This window comes from Lampris incognitus, chromosome 5, assembly GCF_029633865.1.
Source record: "Lampris incognitus isolate fLamInc1 chromosome 5, fLamInc1.hap2, whole genome shotgun sequence".
Lineage (NCBI taxonomy): Eukaryota > Metazoa > Chordata > Actinopteri > Lampriformes > Lampridae > Lampris > Lampris incognitus.
Window position 1 is genome coordinate 22,293,635 of NC_079215.1, and position 22,194 is coordinate 22,315,828.

A 22,194-nucleotide genomic window follows, 5' to 3' on the forward strand; every position below is an offset into this window, starting at 1 on the left:
CTCTTGTTCTGGTACTTTGTTTGTTTGTATTTTAAATGCTGTTAAAAATAAAAAGTGTAAAAAAAAAAGAAAGAAAAGTAAATGTAGTTAATGTCACAACCATATTCACATGAAACTGGTCGTTGGTTTTGGTTGTTATGCAACTGTATTGTACTGTACTGTTTATAAGGGTGGGGATACCTGCAGTCAGTCTAGACTGGAGATGTCACTTAGTTGAGTGATGACACGTATCTGTCAGTAAACGTTGTATCCAGATGAACTGATTCAACCTTCTTCGAAGGGTTAAAAATAGCTGAGAGGACTTTAAAACTTGTGTGCTCTCAATGTGATGATGGAAAAAGTCCCAGTAATGCAGGCTGGGCCATGTAACATGATGTCTCTCACTGGATAAATTCATTCCAGTGGGGTTCATTGGGTAACACCTGAGCGAGCCGCAAACAGCAGCTGATAGTGGGTTCATAAAACACTGAATTTGCATCCTCTGTCCCCACACCTGTATCACCTCCTATCCGACCCGCAGAGCGCGAGAAGAGTGAAGGTTTAGGGCCTTTAATGACAGATCTCTTCTTCACGCAACCGAGCTCTATTAGTGCCTATGGAGAAGAGGAGATAAAGAGAAAGAACCTGCTAATCTGACCGAGCGAGGTGGTTGAGCCTTATCACTACCTGTTCCACCTATCAGTGTGTGTTTATGTATGTGACAAAGTGTACTGTACTTACCTGTGTGAGATCGAGTATCACGACTGGCTGCAGTACATCTTTATAGTGCTCCACCAGTGTTTGTTCAGTGAGGCCAGGCTTGGACATGATATGGTACAGAATGGCCTCCAACATCCCTTTACATGCTGGCCGGTTCACGCTGCCGTCAACCATCCTCCACGGTCGGCTGATGAAACTGTAAATCTCACTGTAAGGATGAGGGCACGCAGTTTTTTTTTTTAAATGAAAAAATTAAAAAAGAAGTTAAGCGTGAGGCTGCTGAGAAGACAAAGTGAAAAAGGCAAATGTAGACGATCAAATCTATTCTTAAAGACACTTAATTTTGTGGGTGATGATAACATTTCCCTTCCAAACCACTACTTACTCAGTATTACTGTGGGTTGGCGCTGCTGGCGACAGTGGTGAACATACACCATCATTATCATCATCTCTGTCTTGTATTATTTCCTCTTGGTCCAATCGCTCCTCCTTCACCTCTTCCTGCGGCAATGGTTTTTCCTCACTTTTATCCTCCTTCTTTACTGACTGCTTATCCCCTTCCATTTCAGACACTGTTTGCACCCCTTTCTCCTCTACCAAGTTCAGTGGTCCATCTTGACGTTCTTCATCTGCTCCCTCTCTTGGCTCATCCACTGCTACTCCGCTGTTCCCCTCATCAGTTAACATACTGCTTGACGATTCATTTCCTCCCTCCCTCTCCTTCCCCCTTTCTCTATCCTCGACTGCTTTTTTCCTGGGCGGTTCCTCTTCTTCTCCTGGGACATCTCGGCATCTCTTTCGCATGAAAGGAATATTGTGATGCTTCTTCCACAATGGGAGCTGTCTCTCCCTGATCAATTGTGGTTGGGACTGGGGCTTGGTGTATGACGTTAGGAGCCACGGTTCGGCATACTGCATACGAACCCAACGCAACCCCATGCCTCCTACTTGCAAGACCTGGCCCTCTTCCTGCAGCTCCTAGACCAATCAGATTGAATAAAATAAATAATTAATTAATGTATAATAATAATTTAAAAAAATCAAGTCAAATCAGGACACAGGCGCGCGCGCGCGCACGCACGCACGCACGCACGCACGCACGCACGCACACACAAAAACAAAATTGAAAATCATGAAATCTCAGGCTGGATGGAAAATAAACGCCAGTGCCATCTTTTGAGGTGCAACCGTGTGTTTACCTGCATGTACTGCTGCAGGCTCCTGGTGCGTCCGGAGCAGGGCTCTACTAGGTGTGTGTGTGCTCGGTGCAAGTCACATGCGGCCACGCCGTTCTCTCTGGCCTCGTCCAAGCTCTTCCTCAACTCAGCCCAGGCTTCCATGTCTTGAGGGGAGTAACCCCTCTGATGAGTCAAACGGAGGTCACACTGCACCAGTGAGGATGGAGACGTAGGAGGGGAGAGGGGGTGGATGGAGTGAGAGAGGATGGAGGGGAGCAGAGACGGACCACATTTAGAGATGTCCAGCAGAGGAGATTCTAAACCAGAAAGAGAGGAGAGAGTTTTAGTATGGATCGGGTTAAAATGTGCACGCATAGATTTGTATGTATATGTCTCTATACCTACCGCCCTCACTGAAGAGCTGGTGAGCGGGAGTGTTGCGCAGCTGAAGCCTCAAAATACATGACTCCACCACGATGTTATCGCTGGTGTTGAGGTTACGTAGTTTAACTAGAAGGAAAGAAGGAAAAGAATGTTTTATTTGCTCATTGGAACAGAAAAAAAGAGGCTCTTGTCTTTGCTCTGACTGATTTGGGTCTGAATGTTAAATATGTCTTGTCCTCTTCGTTTTGGTTCGACTTTGTATTCATGGCATGACCCCTAACATAAGTTTTAAAATAACGAAGAGATATCATGATTTGTAAATAAAAAGAATTAGCAAAACTTTTTTTACAATATCTACAGGACCAATTATCATAAAAAATAAAAAGCTTGTCCTCTCTTACACACGCAACATAGGTTTGATTTTTTTTTTGTTGGTGTATATGCTGTCTCCTCATGTTTGTTGACTGACAGCCATTTGATTTTGTTGTACTAGTGAACTTGTACACAACTTAGCACTTTGTGTGCTGTTTTCTTAACTTCTGATATGGCACAGCATTTGGTTCAGTGTGGTCTGTTTTTAAACGTACTTTATAAATTGACTTGCCTTTACAAACACGCACACACAATCCTGTTTAACACAACGCTTGTTTTTATAATATCTCTTAATGGGCTTCTTTACATCCTTATTCCCAAGACCAAACTTTGATATAACTGAGCAATATAAATTTTGTAACTGTGCTCAACTAAATATAACTACTCTGACACTAAAAAAAGATCAGGCTGCCACAAAACATTGTTTCAAGCTGTATTTCATGATCTTCTTCAGCAGCATTATCTTGATCACATTCACATGCTCTGCCATTTTACCCCCAGCTGTAAACAAGGCTGTACTTTCTGCCGATAGTGAGCACAAGGGGGAGAAGTTTGGTATCAGCGTTACGTACACACAACATTATTTCATAACAAACAAGAGGACCAAACAAAAACTTAGCTGAACTAAAGTCAGAATTTACCTATGCCCGGACAGCAGTACCCTTGCATTAACAGGTAGTTGGTGTGCGATGCCTGATGGGACTTCACCTCCAGCCTCTTCCTGCCTTCACATTCCTCAGCTTCATCATCATCATCATCCTCTTCCTCCAGTGATGCCATGCTGTAAGAGCCCAATTCACCTCAGGTTTGATTTTTTTTTTTACCCCCCCCCTTTTCTCCCCAGTTGTATCTGGCCAATTACCCCACTCTTCCGAGCTGTCCTGGTCGCTGCTCCACCCCCTCTGCCGATCCAGCGAGGGCTGCAGACTACCACATGCCTCCTCCGATACATGTGGAGTCGCCAGCCGCTTCTTTTCACCCGACAGTGAGGAGTTTCGCCAGGGGGACGTACAGCATGGGAGGATCACGCTATTCACCCCAGTTTCCCCTCCCCCCTGAACAGGCACCCCAACCAACCAGAGGAGGTGCTAGTACAGCGACCAGGACACATAGCCACATCCGGCTTCCCACCCGCTGACATGGCCAATGGTGTCTGTAGGGACGCCCGACCATGCCGGAGGTAACACAGGGATTTGAGCCGGCAATCCCCGTGTTGGTAAACAACGGAATAGACCGCCACACTACCTGGATGCCCTTTTTTTTATTTTATTTTTTTTAACAATGCTTCTCAGAGATATGTCAAGGGCATTAGTGTGTTTGTTTACCTGGTCTGAGAATGCATTATCATTGTTATTTTCAATTGAGATGTGTAAAATCGAAGGTAATAAGGAAATAAATTACAACAGTTGCCTTGAGGACAATTGTTTTGTTCTCTGTAGATGTAGGACAATTAAGCTCTCACCTCTTGACAACCTCATTGTCCACCATGCTGCTGTCCACCACTACCACCTGTTTAGGAATCGACACATGCACAGATAGCAGTCCTAGAGTCATCAAGCTGAGAGAGGTTGCACAGGCCCCCCCTAGAGAGTCCAAAGGAAATCGCAGCATCTCTGACACATCCTGATTTTCCTCAGACAAGGGTGGTGAGGGGTTTGCTGTGACCGTCCCTGCAGGTTCCCTTACGGTGGATAGCTCCTCACTGCTCGTGGTGATGAGAGAGTCAACTGGGTTCATGTGGACATCCTTTGCTTTTGTCCTGCCTGAGCATTCTTTCACCATTTTTTCTTCATCCCCTTTGCTTTGGTCAACCCCTCCTTCCTTCATCGTGTCCAAATTTTCCTTATCCGTTTGTCTCCCTGGCTGCTCCTGTGGTCTGCCATCTTGCTTTCCTTCCCACTGTCCTCCATTCCTCTGCCTGTCTCCTGCTCGCTCTTTGTCTTCCTCTGTCTCTCTCTGACTTGGCTTCTCGGACATTCTCTCCGTCAATCCTTTCCTCTCATCCATCCTGCTTTCTGTTTCATGGTAGAATGCGGTGAGAGGTAGGTCGTCTCTAGCGCCTTTGTCAGCTAGAGTCCTCCGGAATCGGAAGACATCCGTGCACAGTGTAAAAGGAAAACGCCATGCAAAACACCTGGCAATAAAGGGTGAGAGAGACATGGTCAAAACGTTTTGAATTCTCTCTCTCACTCAATACACACATACACACATACACACATACACACACACACACACACACACACACACATTCAAAACCTGATCCATCTGTGTATCACAAGCTCCATTGTGTTAGTTGCAGAAAAACTGCTAAGCTAGAGTCCAACAAACAATAGTGCATCTGTGATTCTGCTGTTCAAAAAGACATCCAAGTAATCCCAAATGCTTTTTACCTGTAATATGTCTGGGACAGCTGGTAGGACATGGGCAGGATGGGCAGGGCTCGGTTTTTCTTGGGCCCAGTAGCCTTGTTGACACGCCGACGGTTGACCAGACCCCTCCTTCTGCAATCTATGAACACCTCAAACAGCACCTCCTGACTATACTTACTGTACATATGGAAAGTCTAAAGGGGAGACAGTTACATAATCAGAGAACTGCACATAAGTGTATAGAGAAAGATAGATGGACATCTACAGACACTTAGTGAACAGTGTAAAGTGTTGTCACTGTGAAATAAACCTCCATGTATGTGTGTGCAGCATGTTTGTGGGAAGAGGAATATAATTCACATCACCAGTGTAAATGGTGGTGGCTTTTTTCAGTACCTGAAAAGATCTAGAGCTCTTCATCTGAGAGTTGGACATGACAAGAGTGCTCTGGATCAAGTTATTCAACACAATAGCATGGATGTCTTCTGTGCTGCAATGCACCAACACATACACAGAGAATTAACTCGTACATTCTCATTCCATATTCAAATATAGGGACTGAGAAGATTTGCTTTGATAACAAAATGGATTTCCCACCAGGTAAGAGTATCTTTGAAGGGCATCTCTTTTCCATCGCCAATGGTGTAAACCTTAAATCTGTGATACAAACAGAAATTGTACACTCAGCCTTATGTTCCATATGTTCATAAGTCTTTCTGTCCATCCATCTATCACCATAATGGTCATAAGAATGGTGAGTGAGAGTCAAGACACTGCTACATCTCACGCCATTCCTTCTTTCTTACCGTGAGAAAAGCTCATGTTTGGTGTCGGGAATTGTGATGTCCCAGGAGGTCATGGTGGAGCTAAACTTTTGTCTTAGCAGTCTAGTGTACTCAGAGAAAGCCTTGGCACAATCCTAAGGCAGAACAAACAGAAATACATGTGTTGTGAGGAACAGTGAAGGAGACACTGAAACAAATCATTGAAACCACCAAACAACATTGAGATCAAGGAGCTCATCAATGAAAATGGAAATCCATCCATCCATTATCCAAACCGCTTATCCTGCTCTCAGGGTCACGGGGATGCTGGAGCCTATCCCAGCAGTCATTGGGAGGCAGGCGGGGAGACACCCTGGACAGGCCACCAGGCCATCACACAGGGCTAGCGCGCACACACACACACACACACACACACACACACACACACACACACACACACACACACACACACACTCATACTTAGGGGCAATTTAGTACGGCCGATTCACCTGACCTACATTTCTTTGGACTGTGGGAGGAAACCGGAGCCCCCAGAGGAAACCCATGCAGACACAGGGAAAACATGCCAACTCCACACAGAGGACGACCCGGGATGACTCCCCAAGGTTGGACTACCCTGGGGCTCGAACCCAGAACCTTCTTGCTGTGGGGCGACCGTGTTAACCACTGCACCACCATGCCGCCCAAAATGGAAATGTTCTTTGGCAAAAGTGCAACGTGTACACACCTCTGGACTCTCTGGGTTGGTAGGCTTCATTTTCTCCAGTAGTTCCATCAAAGGTTTGTCCTGGTACACCTCAGCCAGACAGATCCTGCCGCACAATCATCAAATAAATGCGGTGCACATTTCTGTGTATGTGTGTGTGTGTGTGCATGCATGCGCATGAATTGTAACTACCTGTAGTTCAGTAAAGTCTGGGGATTCTTGAGGATGTATCGTGATCGTCGTCCAACAGCGACAGATGTTTTATCCAAAGAATTCTCAAACTCAGCTTGGAGCAGGTCCCTCACCACACAGTGGGCTACAAACGGCCTTTTCAACTACAAAGCATCCAAAAGTTTTCCCTCTTTTTACCATACACTGAAAAACTGTTTGATTTCTAGAGCTTAAAAACGACGGAAATAAATGTTCCGTCGTTTTTACAAAGTAAATAAACAAAGTAAATAAAATTTGCTGTAGTAGATATTCATTCATATTGCTCAAATGGTTCATCCTAAAATACTCCATGAGACATAGCGACTTGGAAACTCTAAAAGTGGATACCTTTTTGTTCATTTCATATATTGAATATAGTCTAAAATTCTTTTAATTCTAACAATATATCTCATCATTTAACTTGGGATAATTATACAGTAATAATCAAAGAGCACAGCTCAAACATCCAAAATAACTTTGCAAATTAAATATTTATGAAGGTGATGATCCATCAAGTTAGGAGGATCAGAGTCAAAAAATCCAATCATAAAAATCATACCAAACAATAATGTATGTTTACTAAAAAAAATACACTTTCAGTCTGACAAAATGTGACACAGTGTATTTCTGGGTTACCTTGCTGTTGAGCAGCCGTGAGGCCACACTGCAGAGCATCATCAATGAGTCCTCCTGTATGGACCAGATGACACGCTGCCTTGTCATCCTCTTCAAAGCCTGGTGATCTGCCTCATCATGAGCAGGGCCTCTTATTCTAGGCTCTGTGACGACATACATAAATGCACGTGTGCACACAAAAAGACAAGACACTTTTTGTCAACAATCCATTTTTAGTCTATCAGATAGACTGCTAATCCAGGAGGGTTGTAATTCTAGAGCAACCCTTACCTTTTTTCTTCTTGCGTGGGATCTTGACAATCTCCTTCTTGTTTCTTTTTCTTTTCTGTCTCTTACCTCCAGCCACATGCTGGTTCCTGCTTGCAGGCTCTATAGCCATCTTATGAAGGGAAATGCAAAAAGTGTACAGCATGAAAGCATGAACTTTTGATCCTAAACTAGATTTAGGGAGCTGTATAAGTGCATAGCACTGTGAGCTGTGAGGTAGAGACCAAGTCAGTAATTCCTCTAAATTATATGAGGCTGCAATCTAACCTCCTTGTGTAACACTGACTAGCATTGCATTACTCAATTTGAAAGTTGTTGTTTTGGGTTTTTTTTTTTTTACCAATAACCAGCGATCTGATAAATTTGTGGGTTGTGTTTTTTGTGTTATGGTTTGTGGAAGGACAATATAGTCATTTCATTTCTAGCTCAACTACATCTGAAACCAGAAAAACACATATATTACACATTTATTCAGAGATTTTGTTACAATTTACGTGGAACAGAAAATGTGAAAGTCATTGTGTGTGTGATTTCATGTTTTAATAAAGCTCTCATGGGCCGGTAACAAAACAAAAAAACAACAATTAGCCAATTACAACCTGTAAAACATTATCAACTCGTATGAAAAGTTATTTTTGCCATTTGCTATGATTACTTACTTAGACTGGTTGAATGTTCAAAATGGATGCTCTGGAATGTTGTTCAAAATAAACAATATATCTTACCTCAACATTTTCCTCTGTGATCAATGGACACTTTGTAGTCACACAACGAGGGTTTGTTGATCCGACTATAACACAGCACACACAAACATATTCACGTACACACAAGCCCAGACTGATTAGACTCCCTCCGTTACAATTTGACATCTCGATTCCTCAGTATACAATGAAAACAAAGGACTCCAGGTATATTCGCCAAGAGCACCCCCATCAGACAAAGCATCTTGGAGCATGACAGCCTGTGCAACTCACCAGCTTTAAGTGCAAGCCGAAGAGCATTTCTACTGAGAAGGCTCTTCAGTCGGATTGTGCTGCAGTTTACCTCTCCACCAATGGGACTCTGCAAAACCATACACATGTTCATGTCACCAAAGGTAGCAGGCACATACACGAGGGACGGTAAAAACCATGTCCCCTCAGCACCACGGTAAACAAAACAGGATCCTTTACTTGTGCTTTGCATCTACCTTTTTAGAGGACAGCAGGTGACAGGTCCACAGCCAGTTACGTTTAAGATGAGAAAAGAATTCAGAGTCTAGACCCCCTGCACCTTTCCCATCCCCTGGTATTGACCCGTCATCGCAGACTTCACGACTGCCCCTGAATAAATACCAACACACATTGACACACAGACAGACATGTACACTAGCAGGTTGTGCCACCAGTTCTTTTTATACCTCACAATGTGGTGCGACATGTACTAAAACAGCTAGCTGTCATAAAAGCTTAAAATGGTGATGATTATGTAAATTTGAGATGTTATTTTAGAGGGATATCCTTTCTCACAATGTACATATTTTGTAGAGCTTGTATGGTAAGTTGTGATACTAGAATGCTTTTTTTCAAATATACACTGTCAGTGTTTTGGTCATGCTTACTGCTAGACAACTCTATCTTCTCTCTTGCCCTGTTCAAAATCCAGCAAATTTGCTGGGGTGATTTGCTCCGTTTTAAATCATTTTATAAACTGACAGAAAGGAAAGGTGTGAATCAATTAGTAGATTTTTTTTCTGCTCTCTGGGCGGATAACCCTCTAAAATGACTGAACTAATTACTGTTTTGTTTTTTATACGTTATTAAGCAATTAACATACAAGGGAGATAAAAGATGATGTCCTGTGAAAGAATGCAATTATCCAGAGAAATCTTATTCCACCTACTTGAGCAGATAAGCCAGTCTTAAGAATTTGTAGCGTTCAGGGTGGTGAGGAGGGGCTGGTTGCTCCTCATCTTGGACCTTTCTCTTGATGCGGATCACCCCTGAGAGAGCGCGCAGACACAGAGAAAAAAAGTTTGCAAATCTCTGCAACTATCAAGACTGCTATGTTTTTGTGTCATTGCCACTAATACAGAGGATTCTGGATTAATGTGTATATATGCCAAGTACCCAGCGGTGTATTGAGGCAGACACACAGCAGGTCAAACCAATAGTTTTCCACATCTTCTGCAGTATTAAATGTGTACTGTCGCCTCTCAAATGGTTTGTCAGGTGACTCCGTCACCAACCAGTAGTGAGGCTCAGTGCTTGTTGTGTCAACGATTGTGGCATTCCTCCTGAGGTAAACAAACACCTGGAGAGATATATAGACTGAGAATTGGGGTTGAAGGACAGACAGGAGGAAGAAAAAAGGACTATTGCTAAAGAAACTAAAAAAACAATGAACTAGTATTAGTGATTGACTTTGTAATTCTTGCTTTGTTTTTTGGGGGGGGGGTCCCCCTTTTTTGCCCCAATTGTACCCGTCCTATTACTCCACTCTTCCCAGCTGTCCCAGTCGCTGCTCCACCCCCTCTGCCGATCCGGAGAGGGCTGCAGACTACCACATGCCTCCTCTGATACATGTGGAGTCACCAGCCACTTCTTTTCACCTGACAGTGAGGAATTTCACCAGGGGGACGTAGCGCATGGGAGGATCACGCTATTCCCCCCAGCCCCCCCAAACAGGTGCCCCAACCGACCAGAGGAGGTGCTAGTGCAGCGACCAGGACACATACCCACATTCTTTCCCACCCGCAGACAAAGCCAATTGTGCCTGTAGGGACACCCAACCAAGCCGGAGGTAACACAGGGCTTCAAACCGGCGATCCCCGTGTTGGAAGGCAACGGAATAGACCACTACGCTACCCGGACGCCCTTGTTATTCTTGTTAAAGAAAATCCAGTGTGGATTTTCCTTAGCTTTGACCCTTGTGATCACACATACAATTTAACTGATTTTTTGACATACATTGAATAGCCAAGCTACATAAAGAGAAAAATCAAGAATAAAACTTAGTCATCCTAAGCGCTTTAAGTGGAAAAAAGAAGTGCCTGTACTCCCCTGATTCACGCTTTTTTTTTGGTATTTTATTAAGACAGTGGGAGTGGAGAGGTAGACAGGACTTTAAGGACAGAGAGCGGTATAACATACAACAAAGGCCGCAGGCTGGAATCGAACCGACAATGTTGCAACAGTGTGGTCATGTGGTATGAGCTGTAACCATTTGGCTTTGGAGGCACCCCCTCTTATCCACATGTTGGCATGTGTATCAGTAAATTATTATTACATTCTGAATTTCTACAGTGAATAAAAGATACTAGGAGATATTGCTAATTTACACAACATAAATTTATTTAATCAAGGGGACTCAATTATTAGAATAAAAATAACTGACCATGTACACTAGCTTTAGTGTATGGTGTAATGAAGACATCAGGCTGGGATGCCCCTAGTTCCTGACACAATCTCTTCTCTCTACTTGTAGTGTGTCACACAAACTAAACACCTCTGCATCACCATGCTCTATGTCCAGCTATTGCACCGGTCATCCTTAAAAACTTCTATTATTAGGGGCGTCCGGGTAGCATAGCGGTCTATTCCATTGCCTACCAACATGGGGATCACCTGTTCGAATCCCTGTTACTACCTCTAGCTTGTCTGCGGGTGGGAAACCAGATGTGGGTATGTGTCCTGGTTGTTGCACTAGCGCCTCCTCTGGTCAGTCAGGGTGCCTGTTTGGGGGGGGGGGGACTGGGGGGAACAGCATGATCCTCCCAGGCGCTACGTCCCTCTGGCAAAACTCCTCACTGTCAGGTGAAAAGAAGCGGCTGGTGACTCCACATGTATCGGAGGAGGCATGCGATAGCCTGCAGCCCTCCCCGGCTCGGCAGAGGGGGCGGCGCATCGACTGGAACGGCTCGGAAGAGTGGGTTAATTGGCCAGGTACAATTGGGGAGGTGGAAAAAAAAGGGGGGGGGACTTTTTTTTTATAACTTCTATTCATAATAACTGTCAATTTTTCAGTCTTGTTTGTATTTTGCTATTGAAAACTAGTTGAATTCAATGTTTACTTTTTTATGTAGCAGTCATGTAGCACTGAGAAAAAAAGACCACATCAGTTAACCACATACCTGTTCTTTATCTTTGAACTTCTCAACGGGACCAAACTGCACCAGACCCATATATACCAGTCTCTGCATGTTCTCATGGAAAGTGTAGATGTACTTTCTAATAATGAAGAACATGCAAATGCACTTTAGAGTGTGTATTATGTGAGTGAGAGAGAGAGAGAGAGAGAGAGAGAGAGAGAGGGAGAGAGACAGAGAGAGAGCAAGAGAGAGAAAGAGAGAGCTTTACCGTTTATAAAGCAGCTGTCTTCTAATTCTACTTGGTAAGGTTCGGACGAGATAGTGTTGTTTCACTGGGTCATTCAGATATTCCTCTAGTCCATCTACCTGTGTGCAGAAGGAAAGACATGGTCAAATGAGCACATACGTACATTAAGATATTCAGTCCTTTATACATTCAAGGGATTGCAAAATAACAGAAACACCATATGAAAAAGGATTATAAATTTGAAATAGCCTAACTAATTCACAATTATAAAAGCAGCTGCAGCTGCATATGTTGTATGAAGTTGAATGCCAATACGTGAGTTTTCAAAGAAACACGAGGCAACTAACAGAGTTCCAGAGAACATGCTGCATCGGCTAAGATGAATGGGTTGCAAATCAACACCCACTGATAAGGATAGATGGACCCTGAATAGGACAGTTGCTAAACACCAGAAAACTACAGCCTCAAAAATTAGCACAGAATTGAACTAGCACCTCAGTTGACCCAATCTTAACAAAGGCCCTTGGGCGGCATGATGGCCCTGTGGTTAGCACGGTTGCCTCACAGCAAGAAGGTCCTGGGTTCCACCCCCACTCTGTGTGGAGTTTGCATGTTCGCCCTGTGTCTGCATGGGTTTCCAACATTAAAGTACTCTTCTTCCTACATGCAGACAGGTTAACATTCGGGGAAAGCCAAAGGATTCCTTCAACCTAAAATGTCTGCTGCCAACTGTTGAACATGGTGGTGGATCTGTAATGGCATGGACAGCCATCTTATGGGAGTCATCAGGTCTGATGATTGTTCCACATCTTCATACAACAGCAAAAGGAACATTAGGTCATTTTACAGAACCAGCTGCACATTATGGTGTGTTCTTTCATGTTCCTTCATTCCTCCCATATTCCGAGATGATAATGCCCCTGTACAGACTGCTAAACAAATTCAAGAGTGATTTTCTGAACACCAGGATGAAGTAAAATACCTTCCACAACGTCCCCATGACCCTGATAACAGCGGCTACATGTCATGGCAGTGAACGCAACAAGGATCTGGTCCGTCCTGATGTTAAAGCTGACCATGCAGACATTAGAGTTCACCCCAAAGGTGTTCAATGGAATTAATATAAGAGTATTGTAGTGGCCAGGTCATTAATGTCATTTCACCTGAATGTTCCTTAATTTCACCTTTCTTCCAAAAAATATTCCCTCATTTGGTGTTTTGATGATGGTGATGGAGAGCGCTATCTAACAAGTTGGTCCAAAATCTTCCATAGGTGTTCAATTAGGTTGAGATCTGGTGACTGCGAAGGCCATAGCATATGAATTACATAATTTTCACACTCATCAAACCATTCAGTGACCCCTTGTGCCCTGTGGATGGGGGCACTGTCATCCTGGAAGAGACCACTCCCATCAGGATAGAAATTGTTCATTACAGGACAAAGATGATCACTTTGAATAACTTTGTACTGATTGGCAGTGACCCAGTGGCAGACCCAAACCATGCCAGGAAAATGCCCCTCACAGCATAACAGAGCCCCCAGAGCTCCTCATTGTAGGCATCAAGCATTCAGGTTTTTCCTTTCATTTGTCACCTCTCTTTATGTGTGTGTGTGTGTGTGTGTGTGTGTGTGTGTGTGTGTGTGTGTGTGTGCACGTATGTGTGTGCGCGCGCACACGCGTGTGAAAGAGCAGGGGTCCTAAAAATTAATTTTGGCTAGAATGTATGTATTGAATCTGTTACATATTTAGTATGCAACAGGTAGGGCTAAACAATATGGATTAAAATCACCGTTATAATTTTTTTTTCAATAATTAATGCACCATTAAAGAATAAAAAGGAGTGACATAATTTCACATGCATGTAGCTTTCAATTCTCAAAGCGCCATTTGGAAAGAATTTATCACTCTAGCAATGGTTAGGTTTTATTTTAAAGGTGGAAATTAGGTACTCGTCCGAGAAGTCACGGTAAATTATATTACTGTGCAAAGGATATATTGCGTCAAGCATTGTAACAAAAAAGTAGACTTTGCTAGATTTCCTTTTCTATCAACCAATAAGTGTTTTAGCCTAGCATAACTGACAGGGCCAACTGGCCTTACACTAGCTTCTCTGCAATGTGGCTACTGCATTTGTACATTGCGACGCTGATTTTGAAAAGTTTTTGTTTAGCCTTAAGAAAAGGGTTTATCTACGTGGTCCTTGTTAAAGGAATTCTATGTACATTTTATTTTATTTTTAAACCCCCCCCCCCCCAATTGTATCTGGCCAACTACCCTGCTTTTTTTGAGCCGTCCCGGTCGCTGCTACATTACATTACATTACAGTCATTTAGCCGACGCTTTTATCCAAAACGACTTACAATACAATGCTACTTCACCCCCTCTCTGTCGATCCGGGGGGCTCCCCGACTGACCTGAGGAGGTGCTAGTGCAGCGACCAGGACAAATACCCACATCCAACTTCCCACTCACAGACACGGCCAATTGTGTCCGTAGAGACGCCCGACCAAGCCGGAGGTAACACCCCCGGGGATTCAACCCGGCGATCCCGTGTTGGTAGGCAACGGAATAGACCGCTACGCCACCCGGGCGCCTACATTTTATTTTTTTAACATGAACATTAAATACCGACAGCTGCATTTAGAGACTGTAAGAGATATGCTCACCTCAAAGTTGACCTGCACGAACTGTACGAAGAGGGAGAGAGGCAGGCTCAGGAGCAGATCACTAACCAGAGCCCAGCCATGGCCGAACTCCGTGTGGAAACGGAGAGGAGGTATGAACCTTCTCCAGGAGTCTTCATCCAGAAAGACTACCAGACACAGGTAATAAAGAAAATGGACAGGTAAATTGAAAAGGCAATGTAATAAGGGATGTAGTGCTATTTTCATAACCTGACGAGAATTTATAACACTGCTTTATCATATACTATTCCAGGTACACAGAACAAAAAAAAACAAACAAAAAAAACCCCAATAACTTCAAGAACCAGCCAAGTAAAACTGAAGGTTTAATGAATGACTAGTGAGTCCTTTGTGTCATGCTGAGCATCCCAACTCAAAATTTGTGTATTCACAAACATACAAAAACATCAGTGTAAAAAAACAAGTCAATTTTATTTGTATATCCCAATATCACATATCACAAAATTAATTTTTTTGGGGGGGATTTTTCCGTTTTCTCCACAATTGTATCCGGCCAATTACCCCACTCTTCCGAGCCATCCCAGTTGCTGCTCCACCCCCTCTGCCGATCTGGGGAGGGCTGCAGACTACCACATGTCTCCTCCGACACATGTGGAATCGCCAGCTACTTCTTTTCACCCAACAGTGAGGAGTTTTGCCAGGGGGACGTAGCGCGTGGGAGGATCACACTATTCCCCACAGTTCCCATTCCCCCCTTAACAGGCACCCTGACTGACCAGAAGAGGCGCTAGTGCAGCGACCAGGACACACACCCACATCTGGCTTCCCACCCGCAGACACGGCCAATTGTGTCTGTAGAGACTTCCGACCAAGCTGGAGGTAACATGGGGATTCGGTCTGATAATCCCCTGTGCTGGCAGGTAACGGAATAGACCGCCACGCTACCCGGATGCCCGCAGATTACAAATTTGACTCAGTGGGCTTTACAGCAATACAACATCCTGTCCTTAGACCCTCGGATCGGATTAGGAACAACTCCCTAAAAAAACCTTTAACAGGGGGAAAAAAATAGGAAGAAACCTCAGGGAGAGCAACAGAGGAGGGATCTCTCTACCAAGATAGACAGACATGCAATGGATGTTGTGTTTACAGAATAAAACATTTTACAGAATGCAACATTGAAAGAGGATAACAGAATTATAATGGAATTATAAGATATATGAAGAATACGACGAGGAGGATTCCAAAGTGCCCAGATGTCACTGGAACAGCCTAGGATCTGAGCCACATGACCACCATCACCAGGTAGACCTTACAGGAGGACAGACTATACATGCACACAGGGGAGACTCACATCACAGCATTCACATACACAGGAGAAGAGGCAAGATAAAACATTAGTCACACACTGGAGTGAGAGAAGGATATAAAATTCAAACAGGATAACAAAATTATATGGATTTATGAGATATATAAAAAAAAGTGATAAGGAGGATTCTAAGCAGTGTCCAGGTGGCGACCACTGTCGCCATGGAGACCTGGGTGGAAACAGACTACACATGCACATAGGGGAGACTCACATCACACCATTCACATACACAGGAGAAGAGAAAGGAGAAGATATCATTCAGAGAGAGAAAAGACATGTGAGAAAAGAGAACAGTTCGCAATAGTCAATAATCTATACTCTAGGGGCGCCCCGGTGGCTCACCTGGTACAGCGCGTACCATATAAGGCTGAGTCCTTACCGCAGCGGCCTTGGCTTGAATCTGGCCCAGGCCCTTTGCTGCATGTCATCCCCTCTCTCTCCCCTGCCTTTCCCATCTCGCTCTCCACTATTACTATCAAATAGAGGCGGAAAATGCCAAAAAATAATCGTAAAATAATGGTAAATTCATTGAGACAGAAACCGACCCGCCATGCAGTAAAGGTTGTAAAGTACTCAATTTAAAGGCAATTAACTGTAGGTTAAGGCAAAAAATACAAGTTTTAAGTTTGGATTTAAAGGACTCAACAGACTCTGTCTGATGGCAGCAGGCAGGTTATTCCATAAGAATGGGGCCCAACAGGAAAAGGCCCTGCCACCAGCTGACTTCTTTTTCATTGAGCCAATTACATGGGTGGGGTTTTGATTTTCGCCATTTATGTTCCAGTTTCCTGCAAGATTGAGATGGTTTGGACATGTGCGGAGGAGAGATACGGGGTATATTGGGAAAAGGATGCTGAATATGGAGCTGCCAGGGAAGAGGAAAAGAGGAACGCCAAAGAGGAAGTTTATGGATGTGGTGAGGGAAGACATGCAGGTGGCTGGTGTGACAGAGGAGGATGCAGAGGACAGGAAGAGATGGAAAAGGATGATCTGCTGTGGCGACCCCTAACGGGAGCAGCCAAAAGTAGTTATAGTAGTAGATGTTCCAGTCTCCTGCAGGCCTGCTTATGAGCACATGTCTCGTCGTTAAACCAGAGTATAGCCCTCTTTAGTCGCCTAGATCTGGTAGTGAAAGGTGCAACTGAATCGAGGAAACAGAATCAAGGAGGGCCACATCTAAGTCACTAGTGTGGTTTTCAACAAAGTCTGTCTCTACAGTGAAAGAAGCCAAGACTTCAGGCAACTGCTGGCCAAATGCAGCAGCAGTGGATGGACCAATGTGGCGAGAGGCAATTACATCTGTGCCGAGATTAACTGTACAGGCCAATAATGCTTCAAATCTAATGAGAAAATGATCTTACAGATGTGGTTGGCAAGACAGTTCAATCAGAAAAAGCTGTCCCTTTAGATAAAATCAAAACAAGGGTGTTTAAATAAAAATAATTAACAACAACAACATACAAGTCCTCAGACAATTTCTGGTCTCACCTTCTATATCAGAATGAGCTTCAGGAGAATTTGATATATCCATTAACTCCACATCTTCTTCACCTAATGAATTAATCTCCGGGCTTGGGAGACTTGACTCTGACATTTTCTGTTCCCCAGTGTCAGGCTCAAGGTTTTCAAATGTTTGCATTTGTCCATCTACATTTTGGGAGCTGTGCCTATCTTTGCCATTGTGTGGCCTTGAGTTTTCAGGTTCATCTGTGTTAGTGGCACCAGGTTGGGTGTAAGTTGAACCTTGTTGGAGTGGATGCCCATAAATGAGGAACCACAGGAAGGTGTGAATAACACGTAGACGATGCATCTTAGGCTGGAATCCCAAAGTCCGGCTCAGTCCTTTAACTGTGGAGAAGGGAGAAGAGTGAAGGGGCAAGACCGTGAAACCGTGAGTGGAGGAAGAAATTAACCATGGTTATCTCTTAATGCATGTTTTAAAATGTCAAACAAAAAAAAGTTCACAAAAGCATACGAACACACAGGACCTGGTGTGGGTTTGAAGTCATCGTACTCTTTGGGATCCGTTTTCTTTTTGTCAGTCTTGTTTTTCTGGCCTTTATTAATGCTGGCTGTTTTCCCTTTGGACTCATTTTCTTGATCTTTCGCTCTTTCTTCAGCCTGCTGCTGACTGAGTAGGAGAGAAGAACAACAAAGTGGACATGGAGAACAAGAGAAGAGATAAAGAAAGTAAAGAACAAAGATAATGGCTAATAATATGTCCTATGGTTATAAATTCATCAGAAAACGTTGTGATTTATGGAAGATATGCATACTGAACCCAAAGGGAAAACACACGAGAAAAATCCTTGCAGAAATCATAATTATGTCAAGTCTGGTTTATGATATGAAACTTCATAGTTATTAAAGCAAGTCAATTTATTACTGTAATTATTGTAATGTATATATAGTAGGGTTATTAGGGACTAAGATTGTTCTTATCAGACAGAGTATCCAAGGAGGACTTATGTCTTTATGGGACAAGAATATTGTTTGGTTTTCAAAAGCTGCGTCTTGCCTCTTATATACCGATGGTCATAGAAAATGCTGAGAGCAGTATTCACTCAAACACTGTTAAGAATGGTCAAACACAGAGAGCTGTCTAAGTATGCAGTGAACAAAAATTCAGTGCAGTAGCTTAATCTAAAATATGAAAGGCTGGCCTTGAGGAATTTAGAGGGAAGATATGGTACGATAGAAAAGTGGATAAAAGTAGTTTCAGCAATGGCACTGGTAAAACACTGAGGAATAAGACATCCATTTATCTTCTACAAGTTACAAGTCACTATGAAATGGATAGATGTGTAAAGCATTTCTAGTCAAGTATCTTAGTAAAGATGTCTACAATGTGCTGCTTCCAGCATCTGTTGCAGTCATGGGTTTGGGGCAGGTTAACTACTACTTTCGGCTGCTCCCATTAGGGTCGCCACAGCGAATTCCATTTCTTCCTGTCCTCTGCATCTTCCTCTGTCACACCAGCCACCTGCATGTCCTCTTTCACCACATCCATAAACCTCCTCGTTGGCCCTCCTCTTTTCCTCTTCCCTGGCAGCTCCATATTCAGGATCCTTCTCCGGACATACCCAGCATCTCTCCTCCACACATGTCCAAGCCATCTCAATCTTGCCTCTCTTGCTTTGTCCCCAAACTGTTCAAACCTGAGCTGTCCTCTAATATAAATCTTTCCTAATCCTGTCCTTCTTTGTCACTCCCAATGAAAATCTTAGCATCTTGAACTCTGCCACCTCCAGCTCCGCCTCCTGTCTTTTCGTCAGTGCCACCGTCTCCAAACCATATAACATAGCTGGTCTCACAACCATCTTGTAAACCCTTTAACTCCTGCTGGTACCCTTCTGTTGCAAATCACTCCCGACACTCTTCTCCACCCACTCCACCCTGTGCCTGCACTCTCTTCTTCACCTCTCTTCTGCACTCGTTACTTTGGACAGTTGACCCCAAGTATTTAAACTCGTACGCCTTCATCACCTCTACTGCTTGCATCCTCACCATTCCACTGTCCTCCCTTTCATTCATGCATAGGTATTCCGTCTTGCTCCTACTGACTTTCCTTCCTCTTCTCTCCAGTGCATACCTCCACCTCTCCAGGCTCTCCTCAACCTGCACCCTACTCTCGCTACAGATCACAATGTAATCCACAAACTTCATAGTGCAAGGAGACTCCTGCCTGATCTCGTCCATCAACCTGTCCATCACCATTGTAAACAAGAAAGGGCTCAGAGCCGATCCTTGATGTAATCCCACCTCCACCTTGAACCCATTTGTCATTCCAACTGCACACCTCACCATTCTCACACTTCCCCCATACATATCCTGCACCACTCCTACATTGGGGCAGGTTAAGCTAAAGGTAAAACTTAAATGTCAAACTATCTAAATTGCAACTTCATACATGGCTAGTGCAAGAGGAAATTTTGATGTAATTGATTGTACTCACCGTAATACAGAATAGGAGCTGGAGATCCGGAAGCGCACCTGTTCAATGGTCCTCTTCACTATATCGTCATTGGGCTGAACAGAGGGATGTACCACCATCTCAACCTGCAAAGGGTGGGGGTGCATTCCATGTGTGAGTGATTTCTCATGTCAAAGTGGTTTTGTAGTCAAACAGTTTTGCAAAAGCATCTGTAATCTGTGTGTTTGAGGTGGTGTGTGTCTGTGCATGTGTGAACAGAGCTAGTTATAACCTGGTAGTGCCTTGGAAAAATCTGCAAGTGCAACACTCACAAAACCAAGTACTAAGACAGTCCACAATGCTTAAACCTATATAAAGTCAATTATTTATATTTTCGCTCTTTCAGACTTTAAAACAGATCACCTTATATGCACTTTTTTTCCAATTTCCCCCTTTTTCTCCCCAATTGTATCCGGCCAATTACCCCATTCTTCTGCGCTGCCCCAGTCGATGCTCCACCCCCTCTGCCGATCCGGGGAGGGCTACAGACTACCACATGCCTCCTCCGACACATGTGGAGTCACCAGCTGCTTCTTTTCACCCGACAGTGAGGAGTTTCGCCAGGGGGACGTAGCACGTGGGAAGATCACGCTATTCCCCCTAGTTCCCCATCCCCCCTGAACAGGTGTCCCAACAGACCAGAGGAGGCACTAGTGCAGCGACCAGGACACATATCCACATCCCGCTTCCCACCCACAGATATGGCCAATTGTATCTGTAGGGAAGCCCACCAAGCCAGCGATCTCCGTGTTGGCAGGCAACGGAATAGACCGCTATGGTACTCCGATGCCCCCCCACCCCACTGAAAATGTTATAATTAAGGTTTTAGTGACTGTGTCTACTAAAATGTGCACAAGCAACAGTATTTTTGAAGTAAAAGCTGCCAGTTAAACCATATCCCAGATGTGATGTGTGAAAAGAAACTACTTTAGGATCTCTTGACAAATAGCATTATTTGAAACAGCTGCAGTTAAGATTTCTATGTATTTGACCTCATATGTATTTTCAAATAAGACCAACACTAATTGCAATCAACTTTTGTGGGTATCAAAGCAGTATTTCTAGGATACAAATTAGGGATCGGTGCATTCAGCTGGTAAATATACAGTGGTGCAGATTGTTAACATGTTGTTATCTCTATGCATCCCTATTTAGTTAATGTAATGGAGGACAGCTCCCCTTCTGGTCAGGTTATGCATGTGCAGTGTATTGCCCCTTCTAGGCGGGAGTCTCTTGTCATGCGCAGTTGTGGTGGTGCTCATGCTGAGAGCAAGTTGCTGGTCACTTGGTATCGTGAGGAAATGGAGTGAATAAAGTCGGTTTCACTGAAGATAAACGTCGTGTTTATTCAGAACAAGTTTAGTTGTCAACATTGGTAGCAGTCGATGGTTAGCAGAAAATGGCTTCTGCTAGCTACAAAGTTCCACCGAAGTTCGATGAGTCCCGACCGTACGAGAGTTGGAAAAATGAAGTTGCTATGTGGAAGCTCGTTACTGAGCTGGATAAGAAGAAACAGGCCCTTGCTGTCGTCCTGGGGCTTGAAGGAAGGGCAAGGGATATCGCCATGGAAATACCCGCTGCAGACTTGAATACAGATGGGGGTATGGACGTTTTAATTGCAAAACTAGATGGAATGTTTCTCAAAGAAGAGAGGGACCGCGCTTACGATGCTTATTCGTATTTTGACTGTATCAAGAAGGACAGTTCTGTGTCCATGGCGGACTATGTGATTGACTTTGAGCAGCGATACAATAGAATGAAAAAGTATGATATGACTCTTCCCGATGCCGTATTGGCTTTTAAACTTTTGGATACGGCTTGTCTAGACGAGAGGAGTAGGCAAATGGCGCTGACAGCGTGTACGGATCTAACGTTTGCGGCAATGAAGTCCGCGCTCAGGAGGATTTTTGGAGGGAAAATACAAGTCGACGTGACTAATGGCATACAAGTAAAAGATGAAGTGTTCTACACAGAGCAGCGCTCGCGAGGAAGATTTAAACGAACAAGTAACGTTGTGCAGCAAGCTGGACAAGAGTCACAGACAACACAGGTTGGACAACAAAAGCCACCGTTACAAGGTACTAACCCACTGGATAGGTTCGGTAGGCGATCAAAATGTGCTGTATGTCAGAGCACGTTCCATTGGGCCAAGGACTGTCCCCACAAGAATAGCGAGCAAGTAAAGCTAACTGAAGAGCCAGCAAAAGTAGAGGACACATTGTTTAGCAAAGCCTCGCTGTCTGAATCAGCATCAGAGATCTTTCTGACTGAGTCGTTAGGGAC

The 22,194-nt window shown here is 43.9% G+C and overlaps 1 protein-coding gene across 1 annotated transcript in view; it reads right to left on the reverse strand.

The window, feature by feature from the left end:
* Positions 1 to 249: 249 nt before the first annotated feature.
* The window catches only part of LOC130112750 (general transcription factor 3C polypeptide 1-like), a 46,310-nt gene continuing 24,365 nt past the window's right edge, over positions 250 to 22,194 (reverse strand). The window contains exons 14-39 of the mRNA XM_056280231.1: positions 19,894 to 19,997; positions 17,927 to 18,069; positions 17,427 to 17,786; positions 14,591 to 14,736; positions 11,944 to 12,041; positions 11,718 to 11,814; positions 9,715 to 9,898; positions 9,488 to 9,587; positions 8,796 to 8,928; positions 8,581 to 8,668; positions 8,332 to 8,396; positions 7,610 to 7,718; positions 7,340 to 7,482; positions 6,686 to 6,828; positions 6,515 to 6,599; positions 5,809 to 5,921; positions 5,600 to 5,659; positions 5,399 to 5,492; positions 5,024 to 5,196; positions 4,096 to 4,767; positions 3,275 to 3,414; positions 2,283 to 2,387; positions 1,899 to 2,194; positions 1,085 to 1,677; positions 721 to 907; positions 250 to 593 (exon numbers count right to left, since the gene is read on the reverse strand). Coding sequence (XP_056136206.1) covers positions 381 to 593; positions 721 to 907; positions 1,085 to 1,677; positions 1,899 to 2,194; positions 2,283 to 2,387; positions 3,275 to 3,414; positions 4,096 to 4,767; positions 5,024 to 5,196; positions 5,399 to 5,492; positions 5,600 to 5,659; positions 5,809 to 5,921; positions 6,515 to 6,599; positions 6,686 to 6,828; positions 7,340 to 7,482; positions 7,610 to 7,718; positions 8,332 to 8,396; positions 8,581 to 8,668; positions 8,796 to 8,928; positions 9,488 to 9,587; positions 9,715 to 9,898; positions 11,718 to 11,814; positions 11,944 to 12,041; positions 14,591 to 14,736; positions 17,427 to 17,786; positions 17,927 to 18,069; positions 19,894 to 19,997 — 4,644 coding nt within the window. The 3' untranslated portion in view covers positions 250 to 380. The remainder of the gene's footprint in view (positions 594 to 720; positions 908 to 1,084; positions 1,678 to 1,898; positions 2,195 to 2,282; positions 2,388 to 3,274; positions 3,415 to 4,095; positions 4,768 to 5,023; positions 5,197 to 5,398; positions 5,493 to 5,599; positions 5,660 to 5,808; positions 5,922 to 6,514; positions 6,600 to 6,685; positions 6,829 to 7,339; positions 7,483 to 7,609; positions 7,719 to 8,331; positions 8,397 to 8,580; positions 8,669 to 8,795; positions 8,929 to 9,487; positions 9,588 to 9,714; positions 9,899 to 11,717; positions 11,815 to 11,943; positions 12,042 to 14,590; positions 14,737 to 17,426; positions 17,787 to 17,926; positions 18,070 to 19,893; positions 19,998 to 22,194) is intronic.